Raw genomic sequence first — 16,672 nt, 5'->3', positions numbered from 1 at the left:
CCGACGCCAACATGGCATGCCCACCATGTTCAGCAGAACAACGCAATACAATTTACAACACAGAATATCACAAGCAGCAACAACAGCAGAACAAAACAAGATAACAAGGAAAAGAAGTCCCTTTCCCATCCACCAATCCCTCACACACACAGGGCTCCAACCCCAAGACAGGCAGGAATGAAAGGGTTATCGCATGAGGAGCTCTGGGTGTGTCTGGCAGATGGCGTTCAACCCAGGTAACTGTGAGGTGGTTCATTTTGGTAGGTCAAATATGATGGCAGAATATAGTATTAATGGAAAGACTCAGCAGTGTGGAGGATCAGAGCGATCTTGGGGTCCCAATCCATCAGACGCTCAAAGCTGCTACGCAGGTTGAGTCTGTGGTTAAGAAGGCATACGGTGCATTGGCCTTCATCAATCATGGGATTGAGTTTAGGAGCCGAGGAATAATATTGGAGCTGTATAGGACCCTGGTCAGACCCACTTGGAGTACTGTGCTCAGTTCTGGTTGCCTCACTACAGGAATGATGTGGAAACCACGGAGAGGGTGCGGAGGAGATTTACAAGGATGTTGCCTGGATTGGGGGACATCCCTTATGAGAGTAGGTTGAGTGAACTCGGCCTTTTCTCCTTGGAGCGACAGAGGATGAGAGGTGACCTGATAGAGGTGTACAAGATAATGAGAGGCATTGATCATGTGGATAGTCAGAGGCTTTTTCCCAGGGCTGAAATGGCTAGCACAAGAGGGCATAGTTTTAAGGTGCTTGGAAGTAGGTACAGAGGAGATGTCGGGTAAGTTTTTTATGCAGACAGTGTTGAGTGTGTGGAATGCGCTGCCAGTGATGTTGGTGGAGGCAGATACGACAGGGTCTTTTAGGAGACTCCTGGATAGGTACATGGAATTTAGAAAAGTAGAGGGCTATGGGTAACCCTAGGTAATTTCTAAGGTAAGGGCATGTTCGGCACAGCTTTGTGGGCCGAAGGCCACAATTTTCGATGTTTTCTATCTACTCACTGGAATTTAGAAGAATGGAGGTGGGGGGAATCATATTGAATGTTGAAAGGCCTAGATAGAATGGATGTGGAGAAGGTGTTTCCTATAGTGAGGAAGTCTTAATTCCAGAGGGCGCAGCCTCAGAATAGGGGGATGTCCGTTTAGAATGGAGATGAGAAATTTCTTTAGCCAGATGGTAGTGAATCTGAAATTTGTTGCTACGAATGGCTGGGGAGGCCAGGTTATTGGGTATATTTAGAACATAAAACAGTACAACACAGCACAGGAGCCGGCCATTTGGCCCCCAGCGTTGTGCCAAATCAGCTAAAAAGCAAATCAAAAACATCCAAACACTAATCCCATTTTCTTACACAATGAACATTTCCCTCCATTTTGCTTACATTCATGTGCCTATCCAAATGTCTCTTAAAAGCCTTTAATGTATTTGCCTCTCCCACCATACCAGGCAGCACATTCCATGACTCTTGAGTGAAAAACTTAGCCCTCACATCCCACTTGAATCTACCCCCTCTCACCTTCAATGCATTCCCTCCAGTATTAGACATTCCTACCCTGGGAAAAAAGATACTCCCTGTCTATTCTATCTATGCCTCTCATAATCTTATAAACCCCTATCAGATCTCCCTTCAGCCTCTGCTGCTCCAGAGGTTGATTGGTTCTTAATTAGTAAGAGCATGAAAGGTTATGGGGAGAAGGCAGGAGAATGGGGTTGAGAGGGAACTTACATCAGCTGTGACAAAATGGTAGAGAAGATTTGAAGGGCTGAACGGCCTAATTCTGATCCTAACTCTTATGGTCTATGGTCTTATAGTCCGCTTCCAGGCCTCCAGCCATTTATCTTTTACTTATTTAGAGATACAGCGCAGAGCAGGCTCGTTAGCCCTTTGAGCTGCCCTTCCGCAATTTAATTCTAGCCTAATCACGGCACAATTTACAATGACCATTTAACTGTCTAACCCGTACATCTTTGGACTGTGGGAGGAAACTGGAATACCCGGAGAAAACGCATGCATTCCATGGGGCGGACGTACAGACTCCTTATAGGGGACGGTGGGTTTGAACTCTGAATTCCAACGCCTTGAGTTGTAACCGTGACGTTACCACAGCACCTAATCTTGTTGGATAAATCGTTCCTGTTGCAAGCACTGTGCTAATTCTAGTTCTGCGTGTTGTTTGTACACTTTCTACACATAAACAAATTGGTAAGGGACAGAGGGAGTGGTAAGAGGTGGGGTGCAAGACTAGTACCAGCATGAACTGAATAAGAATAAAGCAGGACATTACAAAATGCTGTAGGAACTCAGCAGGTCAGGCAGCATCTATGGAAATTAATAAACAGTCGACATTTTGGTCCAAGATCCTTCTTCAATACTGAGAAGGAAGGGGGAATATGCCAGAATAAAAAGATGGGGTGAGGGGAAGGAGGATAGCAAGAAGGTGATAGCCAGGTGGGTGGGAAAGATAAAAGGCTAGAGAACAGGGAATCTGCTAAGAGAGGAGAGTGGACCATGGGAGAAAGGGAAGAAGGTTGGGCACTGGGGGATGTGATAGGCAGTTGAAGAGAAGCATTAAGAATGGCAAATCGAAGAAGAGAGAACTGGGAAGGAAATTATTTTTACCTGAAGGAGAAATTGATGTTCATGCCATTAGATTTGAGGCTACCAGGACATTAATAATTTATGACAAAAGTATACTTTTGATTATTGTGTTGTTGTTTTGCTTCATTTAGGATGATGGGATGTTATGATGCATTACAGAAAAAATATGTAAGTCATTTCTTGATGTTACTTTTTAGAAATTAGCTGATAGAGTCTCTGCCTCACAACTCCTGTGACCCAGTGTACAGTGCTGATGGTGTGTGGAGTTTGTGTGCCGTCTCTGTGAGTTTTCCTTGGCACTTCTGATTCCCTCTCACATCCTGACTGTGAATTGGGCTGCTGTAAATTTCCTATGGTGTGTCAGTGGAGGTCTGTCTGTCTACTTATTTATCTAACTTCTTAAGCCCATCACCCCTTACTGGGGCAAAGGCCGTCAACAGCAGCTCACCAGAGTCCACTTTCCTGGGCCGAAGAGAGTTGATTGTTCCTGTGGCTTCATCTTTCACTACATGACTTCTTGTGTCTTCTAGCAAAGATCCTTCCTCTAGCATGGGGTTTTTACAAGATGGGGTTGCTAGCCCAAGTCCATCCCCTCTCCTCCCGAGCCAGGCTTGGGACTGTCCTTGGCAGAGTTATTTATCTATTTATTTATTTGGAGATAAAACCAGGTAACAAGCTCATGCCACCCAATTACATCCATGTGATCAATTATCCTACTAATCCATACGTCTGAGGAATGTGGGAGAAAACCCACATGGTCATGGGAGAATATACAAACGCCTTAAAAACTGCAGTGGAAATTGAACCCAGGTAGCTGATGCTGTATTAGATTTGTGCTAACTGCTATGCTACAATGCTGCCGTGGCAGGTGTACGATCTCCACTAATAGATTTTTCATCCAAAGTGTGCAATAGGTTTTTGAGGTATTGGGTCAATATTTTTATTATTTTCAGATTCATATGCACTGGGAATGTCAGCTAAATTTACATGCTGAAATTTCTGGTAGTGGGTTTTGAACTCATGACTCTTGACAGACCGAAGCAGGGAAAAGTTAATCATGAGGGTATAGTGTCATAATTTAATCATGTTAAAAGTATCCTGTATTTTCCTTTCAACAGCTGCGGATGTTGGTTTTAGCTGTAAGTCATGTATTTATATTGGCAAGTTTTCATTTTTTCATTCTTTCTCATTGGTACGCAAAGGATGATGGGTCATTTATAGCAGACTTTTACCTTCATTTACAGATCTACACCAACGAGGAGCCCCAGGTATTTTATCCTTTCAAGTAATAAATTGTGGCATATGGTAAATTTTCACCATTGTGTTATGGTGAGGGATCAGTGCCATGGCAAAGCCACACGACCTCATGTGCGATTTGCCATCTGCTTCCAGTGGGCCAACCAACAGCCAATATGTCATTATCTCTCTTCCGATCTTCCACATTCTCTGTGATGAGAAGATGTGTGTATGCTTGCCTTCATTGGCCAAAGTATCAAGTATCAGAGTTGGGAAATCGTGTAAGATGTTAGTTTGCAGTTCTGGTCACGCTATAGGAAGGATGTGATTAAGCTGCAGAGGGTGTAAGAAAAGACTCATAAGGATATTGCCTGGATTTGAGGACTGGAGTTTATAAGGAGAGACTTAATAGATTGGGACACCTTTCCTTCGCTTTCTCTGGAGTGAAGGTCAGATGACTATAAGATCTATGATACTATGAGAGATATGGACAGGGTATTCAAAGGCTTGGATAGATGATGTGGAGAGGATGTTTCCTATATTTGGGGAGCCTAAGACCAGAGGACACAGCTCAGAATATAAGAATGTCCTTTGGAAACAGGTGAGAACAAATTTCTTTAGTGAGTGCATAGTGAATCTATGGAATTCATTGCCACAGACTGTTAAGTCATTGGGTATATTTGAAGTGAAGTAGGTTCCTGGTTAGTTATGATGTCAAAGGTTATGGAGAGAAAGAGAAGAATGGCAAATCAAGTATAATGGAATGGTGGAGCGGACTCAATGGGCGGAATGGCCTAATTCTGCTCCTAACTAGTGTGGCCGGGTGGTAGATAGTCAGTCTCTTTCCCGTGGCAGGGTGTCTGAAACTAGAAGGCAGAGGTTTATAGTGAACAGAAGGCCTTGAAAGGGGATCTGGTGGGTAAGTTCATAACACAAAGGGTAGTAGTACGCGATGAGCTGTAGGGTCTATTTCAGTGCTTTCTGACTCTGTGATTGAAATTATTGCTGATGAAAGCCAAGAGGCTGGAATCTTTGGAGGGTAGTGATCCCGGAAGGGCTTGAGTGGGGTGGTTACAGGCATAGAAGTACACAGGAATTTTAAACCAAGGATTGGAGTTTATAGATGAAGATATTATTGAACGGGGAGCATTGTAGGCCATGCAACATAGGTATTGAGGAGTATCAGGGTGATAGGAGGGACCTGGCCAGGGTCAGCCTACCAAGAAGGTGATGTATGGTTATGGTTGGGAAAATGGGATGGTGATGTTGGATTCTGATGCTTTTCATCTCAGGTTCTTTCGCAAGTCAAGAATGAGGCATTAAAAAGAAATTGTTGCTTCATAGTCGTTTATTAAGCACTAAGAGAATGACGGAAATGGAGATGAGCAAGAGTTTAGTAGCTAAGAACAAAGGGGAAGGAAAGTCTTAAGATGATAAGCCAAAGAGTCTGAGCTTCTTATACCCCGTAGATAAGAGACATTCCATTCAAATTTGGAGATAAGAGTTAACCAATCAATTCAAATAATGCAATACCAGAAAAGTTTACAGAATCATACAAACAACTGTAGGTACTAAGAGACACACTGAACAATTGCATATACATACTGTGGCCACCAAGAAACATAAGAAACAGTTACATGTATATAGATAATTATATAAAATATAAGCAGATATAAATTGTTAAACTACAAAAAATTAGTTGTACATCTGAGATGAAAGGAGGTACTGCATACAGTCAATAGATATCCAGCCAATATACTGGAGCTGACTGGGACACATTGAGTGGCTGTCTTTGTGGTAATCCTTGGCTGAAGTGGAACTGTTGTCCACCAAGAACCTAGTCATGGGGAGGGTGAGTGTTTCCAAACAAGTGGAGGGACGCAGGAAATGCTCAATGATTTGATAGTGTTTGCACAGTTGTGTCAAGTATTCTTCCATCACCTGTGGTTCCATTCCAGACAGTTACTGAATGTTATCAGTTCAAGTTCAAATATAGGAAAGGAGGACCATTGATGGATTTCGCAAGGTAATTTCACCTTCAGTTACATTTTCTGCATAGTCATGTAGTTTGCAGGACTTTGTGTGTATACACGGTATTAGTGTGTGGGTATTTACATTGAGAAGGGTTCATGTTAATATTTATGTGCGTGTGCGTGTGCCTGCTCTTGCACGTGTAGTCATACTTGTGCTCTTGTATCCATAAATTCGAGTGCACTGACGTGGGGGTGTAAACTGATGTGCTTACGTGGGTGCATGAGTGATTACCTGTGCCTCTAGATGAACTTTATGTTGCGTGTGTATGTGTACTGAGGATAGGTGAAGTACAAACACGTTTGTAGTAGTCAGTGGTGTGCTTGTGTGAATTTGGGTGTGTATGAGTGAGTATGTGCATATGTGTACAAGTGAGTGTGTATGTAGGTCTGTGTGTGTGTGTCTACGTACTGAGGGTAGGGTAAGTCATTGTTGGTAACTATCAATGTGTGTGGTTTGTACTGAGGGGAGGTGAATCACGGTTGTCAGTGGTGGCATGGTGGATATCGGGAAACATGAGGATAGAGGAACATGGAGGCTTCAAATGGTTGCTGGGCTGGAGGAAGCTGCAGAGGTAGGGAGTGTCTGTTGGACAGGGCACCATTTCAGCTCAGCAGAGATGGGTGTCGGGGAACAAAGAAGGGATTGGCCATTGCTGGTACACTGAGAGGGTAAAGTGTATCTAAAGGTGCCTTTGTGTAGTATGTTCATACATCATTGAATTTGAGTGAATTGTTACATCTGTTAGTGCACTAATGTCTGTGGTTGCTTATATAGTTACATATGTGCTGTGTGTGTCTGTTTAATGTCTATTTTGGACCTGGCTTTGAAATTTGCCTTTTATCCAATTCAGATCAAAAGGAAATTATTGAATATACTCAGGAAATTTCATTGTTTTTCATTGGAAGCTGTCATCATTTTTCTCTCACCGCCATCAAAAGGAGGAAATATTCCTTTATTTTGTGCTTTTTCTTCATACCGTAACATTAGTAAGTGGGGCAGATGTTACTCAAGCAGCTCATTTGGCAAGGTCTAGAGACAGGGAAATCCAGAGAGGTAATTTCAGAGCTCAGAGCCAGGCAATTGAAGTGATGAAATGCAAGGCATTCGGCAAGAGTTGCTGTTAAGGGCACCCAATGTCTTTACCTGCTAAACTGAGGTTGCCCATTTTTAATTGGCAAAAACCCTTGGTCTTTGTGCTTCTTGTGTGATGTGATTTGTCCTTTCAAGGAAAGATGTCAGTAAGATTGAAAGAATGCAGAAAAATTTTACAAGGATGTTGCCAGGAATTGATCCAGGTTGGAGGGAAAGGTTGCATAGGTTAGAAATTTATTCACTGGAGTGTAGGAGAATGAGAGGAAATTTGTTAAAGGTATACAAAATTATAAGGGGTATAGATGGGGTAAATGCAAGCAGGCGTTTTCCACTGAGGTTGGGTGTGACTAGACCTAGGGGTTATAGGTTAAGGGTGAAAGGTGAAATGTTTCAGGGGAACCTGAGGGGGAGCATCATTCATTGGGCGGTGCAAATTTGGAACAATCGGATGTGGTGGATACTGGTTCGGTTGCAACGCTTAAGAAAAGTCTGCATAAGTACACAGATGGGAGGGGTATGAAGGACTATGGACCAGGTGCAGGCCAATGTGATGAGGCGAATTAATAGGTCATCACTGGGTAGATGGGCTGAAGGGCCTCTGTACTGTAGTAGTCTCGGACTCCATAACTTTTCCTTTTTGTGTTCAGCAACAATGGGAAAATAAGGTCCACCATAAGCTGTTTGGACACGAAGAAAGCCAGCATCCTGCTCATCCGCAAACTCTGCGTCCTGATGCAGAGCCTAGGACCCCTTCCCAATAACATCTGCTTGAAGATGAAGTTGTCTTACTATGATGAAGGTAATTGGCTCATAACCTGGGTAGAGAGGGTGGGTTTGTGTAAGTGAGGAGATGTCGGGCAGACCCAAACTCAAGGAGCCACTCAGCTAGTCAACCCATAGAGCAGATGATTCCAATTCAGATCAATTTATTTTCACAAGTACATCAAAACATGCAGTGAAACAACCGACAACCCGAGGATGTGCCCACGAGTGTCGCCACACATTCTGGGACCTCGGCTCAGGTCACAAAGATACTGATCAAGGGCCCAGCAATCTCGTCTCTTGTCTCCTTCAACAACCTGGGGTAAATCCCATCATACTTGGGGACTTAACCACCTTTATACTAAGAGGCCCAACACTTCCTCTTTGACCTCTAAGTGCCCTAACATATTGATCTTCTGGTCCTCCATATCCTTTTCCTTGGTAAATACTGAAGCAAAATAGTCATTAAATACCTCACTTGTATTCTCTGCATCCAAGCATATGTTCCCCCTTTATCCTAGGGAGAGGGGAGAAGAGAGAATGTCCAGGATGGGAGGGGTCTTTGATTATGCTAGCTGCTTTACCAAGGCAATGAGAAGTCTATAGTGTCCACAACTCTGCATGAGAAGTCTTTGATCCCCCTCATAATGAGGAGGATCTCCTTGAAACCTATCAAATATCAAAATGACTGGAGAGAATAGGTGTGGAGAGGATGTTTCGATCCGTAGGGGAGCCTAGGATCTGAGGGCACACCCTCAGAATAAAGGGACATCCCTTTAGAACCGAGATGAGGAGGAATTCCTTCAGCCAGAGCATGGTGAATCTGTAGGATTTATTGCTAAGTCACACTGGTGTATTTAAGATGGAGATTGATAGGTTCTTGATTGGTAGAGGGGTTAATGGAAGAAGGTGGGAGAATGGGATAGAGAAAATGAATTAGCCATGATTGAAAGGTGGAGCAAACTCGATGGGCCAAATGGCCTGATTTTGTTCCTCGGTCTTACAGTTTTATTCTTTGCGCAGTTACCCCGTTGGACTACCAGCCACCGGGCTTTAAAGAGGGCACTTCGGGGAACATGATATTCGAAGGCAATCCTATCTTCCTGAATGTGGGTGAGGTTGCCACCCCTTTTCACGTGCTGAAGATGAAGGTCACTACTGACAGGGAGCGGATGGTGGAGTCCCTGGACCAGAACATGCAGGGGGAGAATGACAGAGCCCAGGCTCTAGAAGTGGACCGAAATGAGCAAGTCGAAATTAGTGTAAGACGTGCCCTCCATTTATAAGTCACACTTCCCCCCACTTTCCTGAGAACTGATTCACAACCTGGGTGTCACGTCTTACTTTTAAGTTACAAGCTCGCTTCCACATACCACCTCATTCTGTAGCCTGACTCCCCTCCACCCCTCTCTCAGCTCATTTGCTGCTTAAACCTTTGTGGACTCTGTCTACACTTCTTGCGGCCTGAGTAAAGCAGCCAGCCCAGATATTTTCTCTTCACTGCTTTCCTGTTGCTCAAAAGATACAAAAGACTGAAAACACATATCACTAGGCTCAAGGACAGCTTCTTTCCCACTGTTATCAGACTCTTGAACAGATATCTTGTACAATAAGATGGACTCTTGACCTCATAATCTACCTTGTTATGATCTTACACTTTTTCATTTACTGCACTGAATCTTTTTGGTAGCTTTTACATTTTATTTATTATTGTTCTTGTTTTACCTTGTTCTACCTCTATGTGTTTTGTCATGATTTGATTCGTGTACACAGTTTGCACAGTTTTCACTGTATCTTGGTGCAGAATCAGAAACAGGTTTCATATCACCTGCATATATTGTAAAATTTGTTGTCTTTGTGGCAGCAGTACAGTGCAATACATAATACAGAAAAACTGAATTACAGTGAATGGTTAATAGTGCAAAAATAGAATAAGTAATGAGGTAGTGTTCATGGGTTCAATGTCCATTCAGAAATCGGATGGCAGAGGGGAAGAAGCTGTTCCTGAATCATTGAGTGTGTGCCTTCAGGTTCCTGTACCTCCTTCCTGATGGCAGCAATGTGAACTTGCCATGACCTGGGTGATGGGGTCCCAAATGATGGAAGCAGACTTTTTGAGGCATCGCTCCTTGAAGGTGGCCTGACTACTACAGAGATGTGACAATAAATCAAAATCAACACGTTTATTGCAACAAACTTGAATATTCAGAGGAGACAATATTGTAATCTGGGGCAACACACAATCTGCTAGAGGAACTCAGCAAGTTGAGCAGCATCTGCAGGCAGAAAGGAATTGTCGATGTTTCATATCAACATGCAACCAGGATTGATTGCTTCACTGCTAGACACGAGACTGCAGATGCTGGAATCTGGAGGAACTCAGCGGGTCAGGTAGTATCCGTGGTGGAAATGGGAAGTTGATATTTCAGGCAAAACCCTTTTCTTGACCTAAAATGCCAACTATACATTTCCCTCCACAGATGACCTGAGTTTTTGTTTGTATTTTGCTTCACTATTCCAATCCTTTTGTTGTCTATCTTTTGCTAGGCCTTATAACAAAGAACCAAAAAAAGCATGCAGTGGATCTGTTCAGAGACATGTTTATTACGTACAAGGAGAAACACTTCCACTTCTCATGGATGGCAGGCTGCTTGATTTACAGTTTTCAAAGTTCGTTTTTTTTATATAAGCTTTTGGCTATTCTTTGGTTGTATTCTGTTCCAGAAGTCAGCTGCAGTACTCAAGGCCACAGAGTGTATCAATCTCCCTTTAGTTACACAGTGAGTAATGATCGAGATCTTATATGCCCTTGACACTTAGCTTGTAGCAAATCACTCTGGGATTATACAGGTTCCACTATGTCACATTACAAAATTAAATACATAAAAATCTCAGAAGTTTCAAATAAGTTTCCGCACTTTCCTGGGCAGCATTCCCACTTTTACATCCCAAACATTTGCACTTCCCCAAAACTCTGCCAACAGTGTCCAGCTCACTTTGTTTGTTCATGGCACCTTTTCCTGCATCGATAATTCAATTAATAAGTAATTGGTTTATTACTGTCACATGTACTGAGATATAGTAACAAGCTTTTGTTTGCATATCTTCCAGACTAATGTACTCCACACAAGTACACTGAGGTAGTACAAAAGTTAAAAGACAGAATGGAAAATGAAGTGTTACAGTTACAGATAAACTGCCCTCAGGCAGACAGTAATGTGCAAGGCCATGATGAGGTATATTGTGATTCCAAGAGTCTTATCTTATACAATAGGTCCATTTAATATCTGATAATAGTCTGATAGAAGCTGTCCTTGAGCGCAGTGGTACATGCTCTGAGGCTTTTGCATCTTCTCCTTAATGGGAGAGGGGTAGAAAAGAGAATGTCTGGGGTGGGAGCAGTCCTTCATCATGATGGTTGTTTTTTCTGAGGTGTGGAAAGTGTAAACAGAGTCTGTTTACCCTGGAGGGAGTTTGTTATGTGTGATAGAATGTCCTCATGTCACTCTCAATCCTTTATTTATCTCTGCGGCCTCTGTTCCTCCACTCTCCTACCAAAAAGAACTGCCTCTATCCCTTCACTCTCTCCAGACTACTTATTATCGCTCCCCTCAGCTTTCTCTTCAACAAGAAAGGGATCAAGCTCTTTCTCCTTGTAACTGTACTCATTGCAGAAATCATTCTTGTAAATCTTCCCTGGACTCTCTCTGACTCCCTCCTATTCTTCCTGTCGTCGTAGACTCATACAGCACGGGACAGGCGATTTGACCCAATTGGTCCAGACTGATCAAGGTGCCTGTCTAAGCTCCTTCACGGAGAGAGTTAGGAGCACCAAGTTTCTGGGAGTGCACACAACAGGCAATCTCACCTGGTCCCTTAACACCACCTCCTAGTCAAGAAAGCACAGCTGCATCTCCAATTCCTGAGACTGAAGCTAGCAAGGCTCCACCCCTCAATTCTAATTAGTTTTTACAGGACACTGGTGATGTTGTTGGTGTACAACTGCATCACTGCCTGGTATGGGAATTGCAAGGCACCTGACCACAAGTCTGTACAAAGGACTGCAAGAACTGCTAAGAGGATCATTGGGGTCTCTCGTCCAGTGATATTTATCAGCAGCACTGGGTATGTGGAGCTCTTAGAATTGTAAGTGATCTCTTCCATCCGTCCAACAATCTCTTTGACTCCCTACCATCATGCAGGAGGTACCTTAGCACTAGAACAAGAACCATTAGGACCTTCTTCCAGGTTATGAGAATACCAAACTCCTTGCCATCACATAGGTCTCATTACGCGTGAAGTACCAGTAGCGTTATACTGTTTACTTCTTAACTTGTGTCATAAATGCACCTTATTATTTGTTAATTTATTTCTGGTAATAATACTTTATGTGGCCTGACTAGTGTCTTATAAAGCATCAGCAATATCTCCTTGGTTTTATATTCTATTCCCCTTGAAATAAATGCCAACTACCATTGATACCACTATTGGGCAGGAGATGTCGGAGTCCTGGGTCCCACGCCTCTAGTTTTGGGAGCAGTTGTTGCTCTACAACCATCGGGCTCCTGGAACAGCTTCACTTGCCTCCGCACTGAACTGACTCCGTAGCCCGTAGACTCACTTTAAGGGTCCCTGCAGTTACTTTCTCAATACAATTTATCCTCTATAGCATATTGACGGCCTTTGTAACCTTTCATGGATTCTATTGTGTTTCTTTGTTTTGTGACTACCTGCAAGAAGACATATCCCAAGGGTGTATATACTTAGATAATAAACTTACTCTGAACTTTACCTCCTCGTCCACCCTGTGGCCGGAATCTCATTGCTTTTTACGGCCTTAATAATTATACAGCTATTAAATAGAGAACGTGCAAATCAATTTGAGGTTGTATGCATATGATCTGAAGCTACAATATGCTCCATGTAAATACAAGCCTTTTCTTTGCTGTAGATTACAGTCTTAAACATTGCGGGAAGCTTTGAGTTTACCTACAGTTACTCTTTGCACTTTGCACCTCACTCATGTCCCCTCTGTTTTGTGTGTCTTTAACAAAGGACACTTTACTATCAGAAAGCCCAGCTGCATCCCAAACACTCGTTCCTGAAAAGAGTAACGCTGATGAACAAGATGCAGGTACGTTGAGTAGCCAGGTATCAGGCTTTTGAGGTAGCCCTAAATGTTAATTAAACCCACTGATTAAAAGCAATGTTAAACACTTACCTTACAGGAACAAAAACACCACCAGAGGCTGGAAAGAACACAAGTCCAAAAAAGAGCATCCCCCTGTCACTGGTGAGTCCTGTCTCTCCCTCAAAACTGAACTGATTCCACAACCTATAGAACAGGAATTCTGCAGATGCTGGAAATTCAAGCAACATACATCAAAGTTGCTGGTGAACGCAGCAGGCCAGGACGAAGGGTCCTGACGAAGGGTCTCGGCCTGAAACGTCGACTGCGCCTCTTCCTATAGATGCAGCCTGGCCTGCTGCGTTCACCAGCAACTTTGATGTATGTTGCCACAACCTATAGACTCACTTCCAAGGACTCTACAACCCATGTTCTCAGTATTATCTATTTCAGTTTGTCTTCTTCTGCACATTGGTTGTGTGTCACTCTTTGTGTTTACTTTTTCATTGATTCTATTGTATTTCTTTGATTTGTAAGTGCCTGCAAGAAAATGGGGCGTCATGGTAGCGTAGTGGTTTGCATGATGCCATGAAAGCTCAGGGTATCAGAATTAAATTTTGATGCCCTTTGTAAGCAAGTTTGTAAGTTCCATTCCATGTATGTGTGGTTATCCTTCGGGTGCTTAAAGTTGCTCCTGCATTCCAAAGATGTACTAGTTAGTAGGTTAATTGTAGGTTATAATTTCATTTGTAAATTGACCCATGATTACGCTAGGGTTAAATGGGTGGGTTGCTGGGCGGTGTGGCTCAAAACAGCTAGAAGTGTCTGTTCCATGCTGCATAAATAAATAAAGAATTTCAAGGTAGTATGTCGTGACTTTGATCATAAATTTGCCTTGGACTTTGAAGTCTCTCTACATCTGGAGCCAAGACTAAGAATCCATCTTATAGGTTTCCTTCCCGTTCTGTAGCTTCCCCCTCTTCTACCTGGGCAGGATTCGAACTAGGTTGCAAGCTCACTAACAATAACCCCTTACTGTTACAAATTGCCAGTGAATATCGAGCAAGGACAGATCAGATAATGTCTCCTGGAACTGGCCTCTCAATGATTGTGGCCAAACCCACACCAGCCAGTAGATGAACCTGTAGAATGTATTGCCAACAACAGCTCTGGAGTCCAAGTCATTGGGTATATCTGGAGTGGAGGTGATAGGTTTTGACTAGTAAGGGTGTCAAAGGTTATAGGGATAAAGGGGAAAGGGGTTGAAAGGAAAAAATAAATCAGTCATGATGGAATGGCAGAACAAACTCAATGGGCTGAATGGCCTAGTTTTGCTCCTATGTCTTATGGTCTTATGATGTATTTTTCAGTAAGATCACTCCTTCTTCTCAAAACAAAGTCATGTCCTAAACCTACTGAGTAGTTACTTGTAAGAAAGAAACAAGTAGGCCACATTGTCCTTCTAACCTCTTGTCTCTCTGCCCTTCCGCCTTTTTTTGCCTGTGGAAAGAGGCATTAAAAGTGTGACCACTACCCCTTTCTTCCCGGTGCAGGTGGAGAACTTAGTGAGCAAGACGTCAGAATTGGAGCTATCTGGCAGGAGGACAAGAAGTGGGAAGCTCTTTGATGCAAATTCCGTGAGTATACATTTGAGCATTGCCATTCTTGGGAGGATATGGAGCTGTGGCTTCAATCTCACCCATCTGAATCACCAAGCTTTATAGGGAAGGGATAATAACTCTGTCCTGATGCAATCCAGTGAAGTTTACTGACTCCCTTGGTCATGAAGGACTGCAGCAATAACACTCAGCCTGATGAACAGATGATGGCGGCTTAGATCAGATTCTAGTTTTCCACTTTCATATACAGTGGGTTCTGGTTCATTGGGACACATCAGGCCAGTACATTTTGGTCCTATTAAGTGGCTCCCCTACTGAGCTGAAGTTTCATGGAAAAGAAAAAGACAAACTGCTGTTTAACTGTGTAACAATTTATGTATTCAAATGAAACATGGAACAAATTAGAATACTGTAAATACCACTACAGTACGGTAAAACTGAAATATTTTTATAAAACAGTTACCAATGGAGAAAGTCATCTGCCATGTTCTTTTGATCGATTGTAAATGAACAAAATTAGCACAACCACCTAGTGCCTTCATACAGTGCTTTAGAAGATTGCCTCCTTTAAATTTTCATCTTCATTATAACATTCAAGATGATTGTCAATACCTTTGTAGTTCCTAATTTGTTAAAATAGTGAAACTGTTTCATTTTATTGTTTTCGGCATCTTCAAGCCTGAATGTTTGAAACTGATGTGAGCAAAACGGTTCTGAATTGTCTACTGCTTATTTCTTGCCAACTGTCACTGACAAAAATCATTGCTTTTTGAACACACACAACTGACGCTGTTTAAACTTGATCCTGTAAACACGGTGGACAGTCTAATGGCCAAGCAAGTGCGCAAGACTGACTCTAATTATAAACTGACAATTGACATAGTGTCCCAAATAAACGAAGGGAATCCCGGCCATCTTCTTGATTTAGGTTTTTCTTTAAGACTTGTTCTAAACAAACAACTGTCCTGATTAACCAATGAACCAATTAACCAGAATCCACTGTACTTGCTCTTTAGAGTCACAGAATTAGACAGCACAGAAGCAGGCCCCTCAGCCCAACTCATTTGTTCTATTTCTATCAAGACTGGTCACTGGTGCTTATCGTTCCTTTGTTTTTAAGACTTTCCTCCACTCCCTACACTAATTCGTGTTCTCTTTCTCTCTCTCTCTCTCTCTCTCTCACTCTCTCACTCTCTCACTCTCTCTCACTCCTAGTCCTGACAGGCGCTGCCTGTCCTGCTGAGTATGGCACTATTTAAAATTAAAATCGGGAAATCAGTTACTTATTTTCACAGTGGAAAAACTTTGTTTTGTATGCCATCCATGCAGGTTATTTCATCACGAGAGTACATTGAGGAAGTAGATTTAGATTATGAGGACACGCAGTCCTCTTTTATTGTAACTTAGTAATGCATGCATTAGAAATGATACAATATTCCTCCGGTGTGATATCACAGAAACACAGGACAGACCAAGACTGAAAAACTAAAAAAAACACATAATTATAACAAATGGGAAAAGTAATAGAATGAAGAATAAAGCCTTATGATTTTGGAGACACAGTAGCTTAGCAGTTAGCGTGAACACTATTACAATGCCAGCAATTGGGGTTTAATTCCTGCTGTTGTCTGTAAGGAGTTTGTACATTCTCCCCGTGACCAGATGTGTTTCCTCCCGCATACCAAAGCTGTATCGGTCAGTAGGTTAATTGGTCACATGGGTGTAATTGGGTGGCATGGGCTCGCTGGGCTCAAAGGGCCTGTTATCAAAATCAGGTTGATTACCACTGGCATGTGTTGTGAAATTTAGCAGCAGCAGTTCAATGCAACTGCTAACTGGAAACAGTGAAAAAAGGACATGCCCTGGGTGCTGGAGGTCCTTAATCATGAATGCTGCCTTTCTGAGACACTGCTCCTTGAATATGTCCTGGGTACTTTGTAGGCTAGTACCCAAGATGGACCGACTAAATTTACGATCCTCTGCAGCTTCTTTAGGTCTTGTGCAGTAGCCCCTCACCCTGCCCCACCCCATACCAGACAGTGATGCAGCCTGTCAGAGTGCTCTCCACGGTACATCTGTAGAAGTTTTTGAATATATTTGTTGATATACTGAATCTCTTCAAGCTCCTAATGAAGTATAGTTGCTGTCTTGCCTTCTTTATAACTGTATTGATATGTTGGGACCAAGT

At 42.7% G+C, this 16,672-nt stretch overlaps 1 protein-coding gene across 1 annotated transcript in view; it reads left to right on the top strand.

Annotated features, from left to right (window-relative positions):
• The window catches only part of hormad1 (HORMA domain containing 1), a 47,056-nt gene that overhangs the window by 17,993 nt on the left and 12,391 nt on the right, over positions 1-16,672 (top strand). The window contains exons 5-13 of the mRNA XM_063032260.1: positions 2,745-2,781; positions 3,732-3,752; positions 3,858-3,881; positions 5,808-5,875; positions 7,623-7,774; positions 8,761-8,999; positions 12,793-12,871; positions 12,966-13,030; positions 14,419-14,502. Coding sequence (XP_062888330.1) covers positions 2,745-2,781; positions 3,732-3,752; positions 3,858-3,881; positions 5,808-5,875; positions 7,623-7,774; positions 8,761-8,999; positions 12,793-12,871; positions 12,966-13,030; positions 14,419-14,502 — 769 coding nt within the window. The remainder of the gene's footprint in view (positions 1-2,744; positions 2,782-3,731; positions 3,753-3,857; positions 3,882-5,807; positions 5,876-7,622; positions 7,775-8,760; positions 9,000-12,792; positions 12,872-12,965; positions 13,031-14,418; positions 14,503-16,672) is intronic.

Source organism: Mobula hypostoma, chromosome 2 (assembly GCF_963921235.1).
Source record: "Mobula hypostoma chromosome 2, sMobHyp1.1, whole genome shotgun sequence".
Taxonomy (NCBI): Eukaryota; Metazoa; Chordata; class Chondrichthyes; order Myliobatiformes; family Myliobatidae; genus Mobula; species Mobula hypostoma.
Note: the sequence above shows the minus strand (reverse complement) of the source record. Positions and strands in the feature narration are given on the sequence as shown.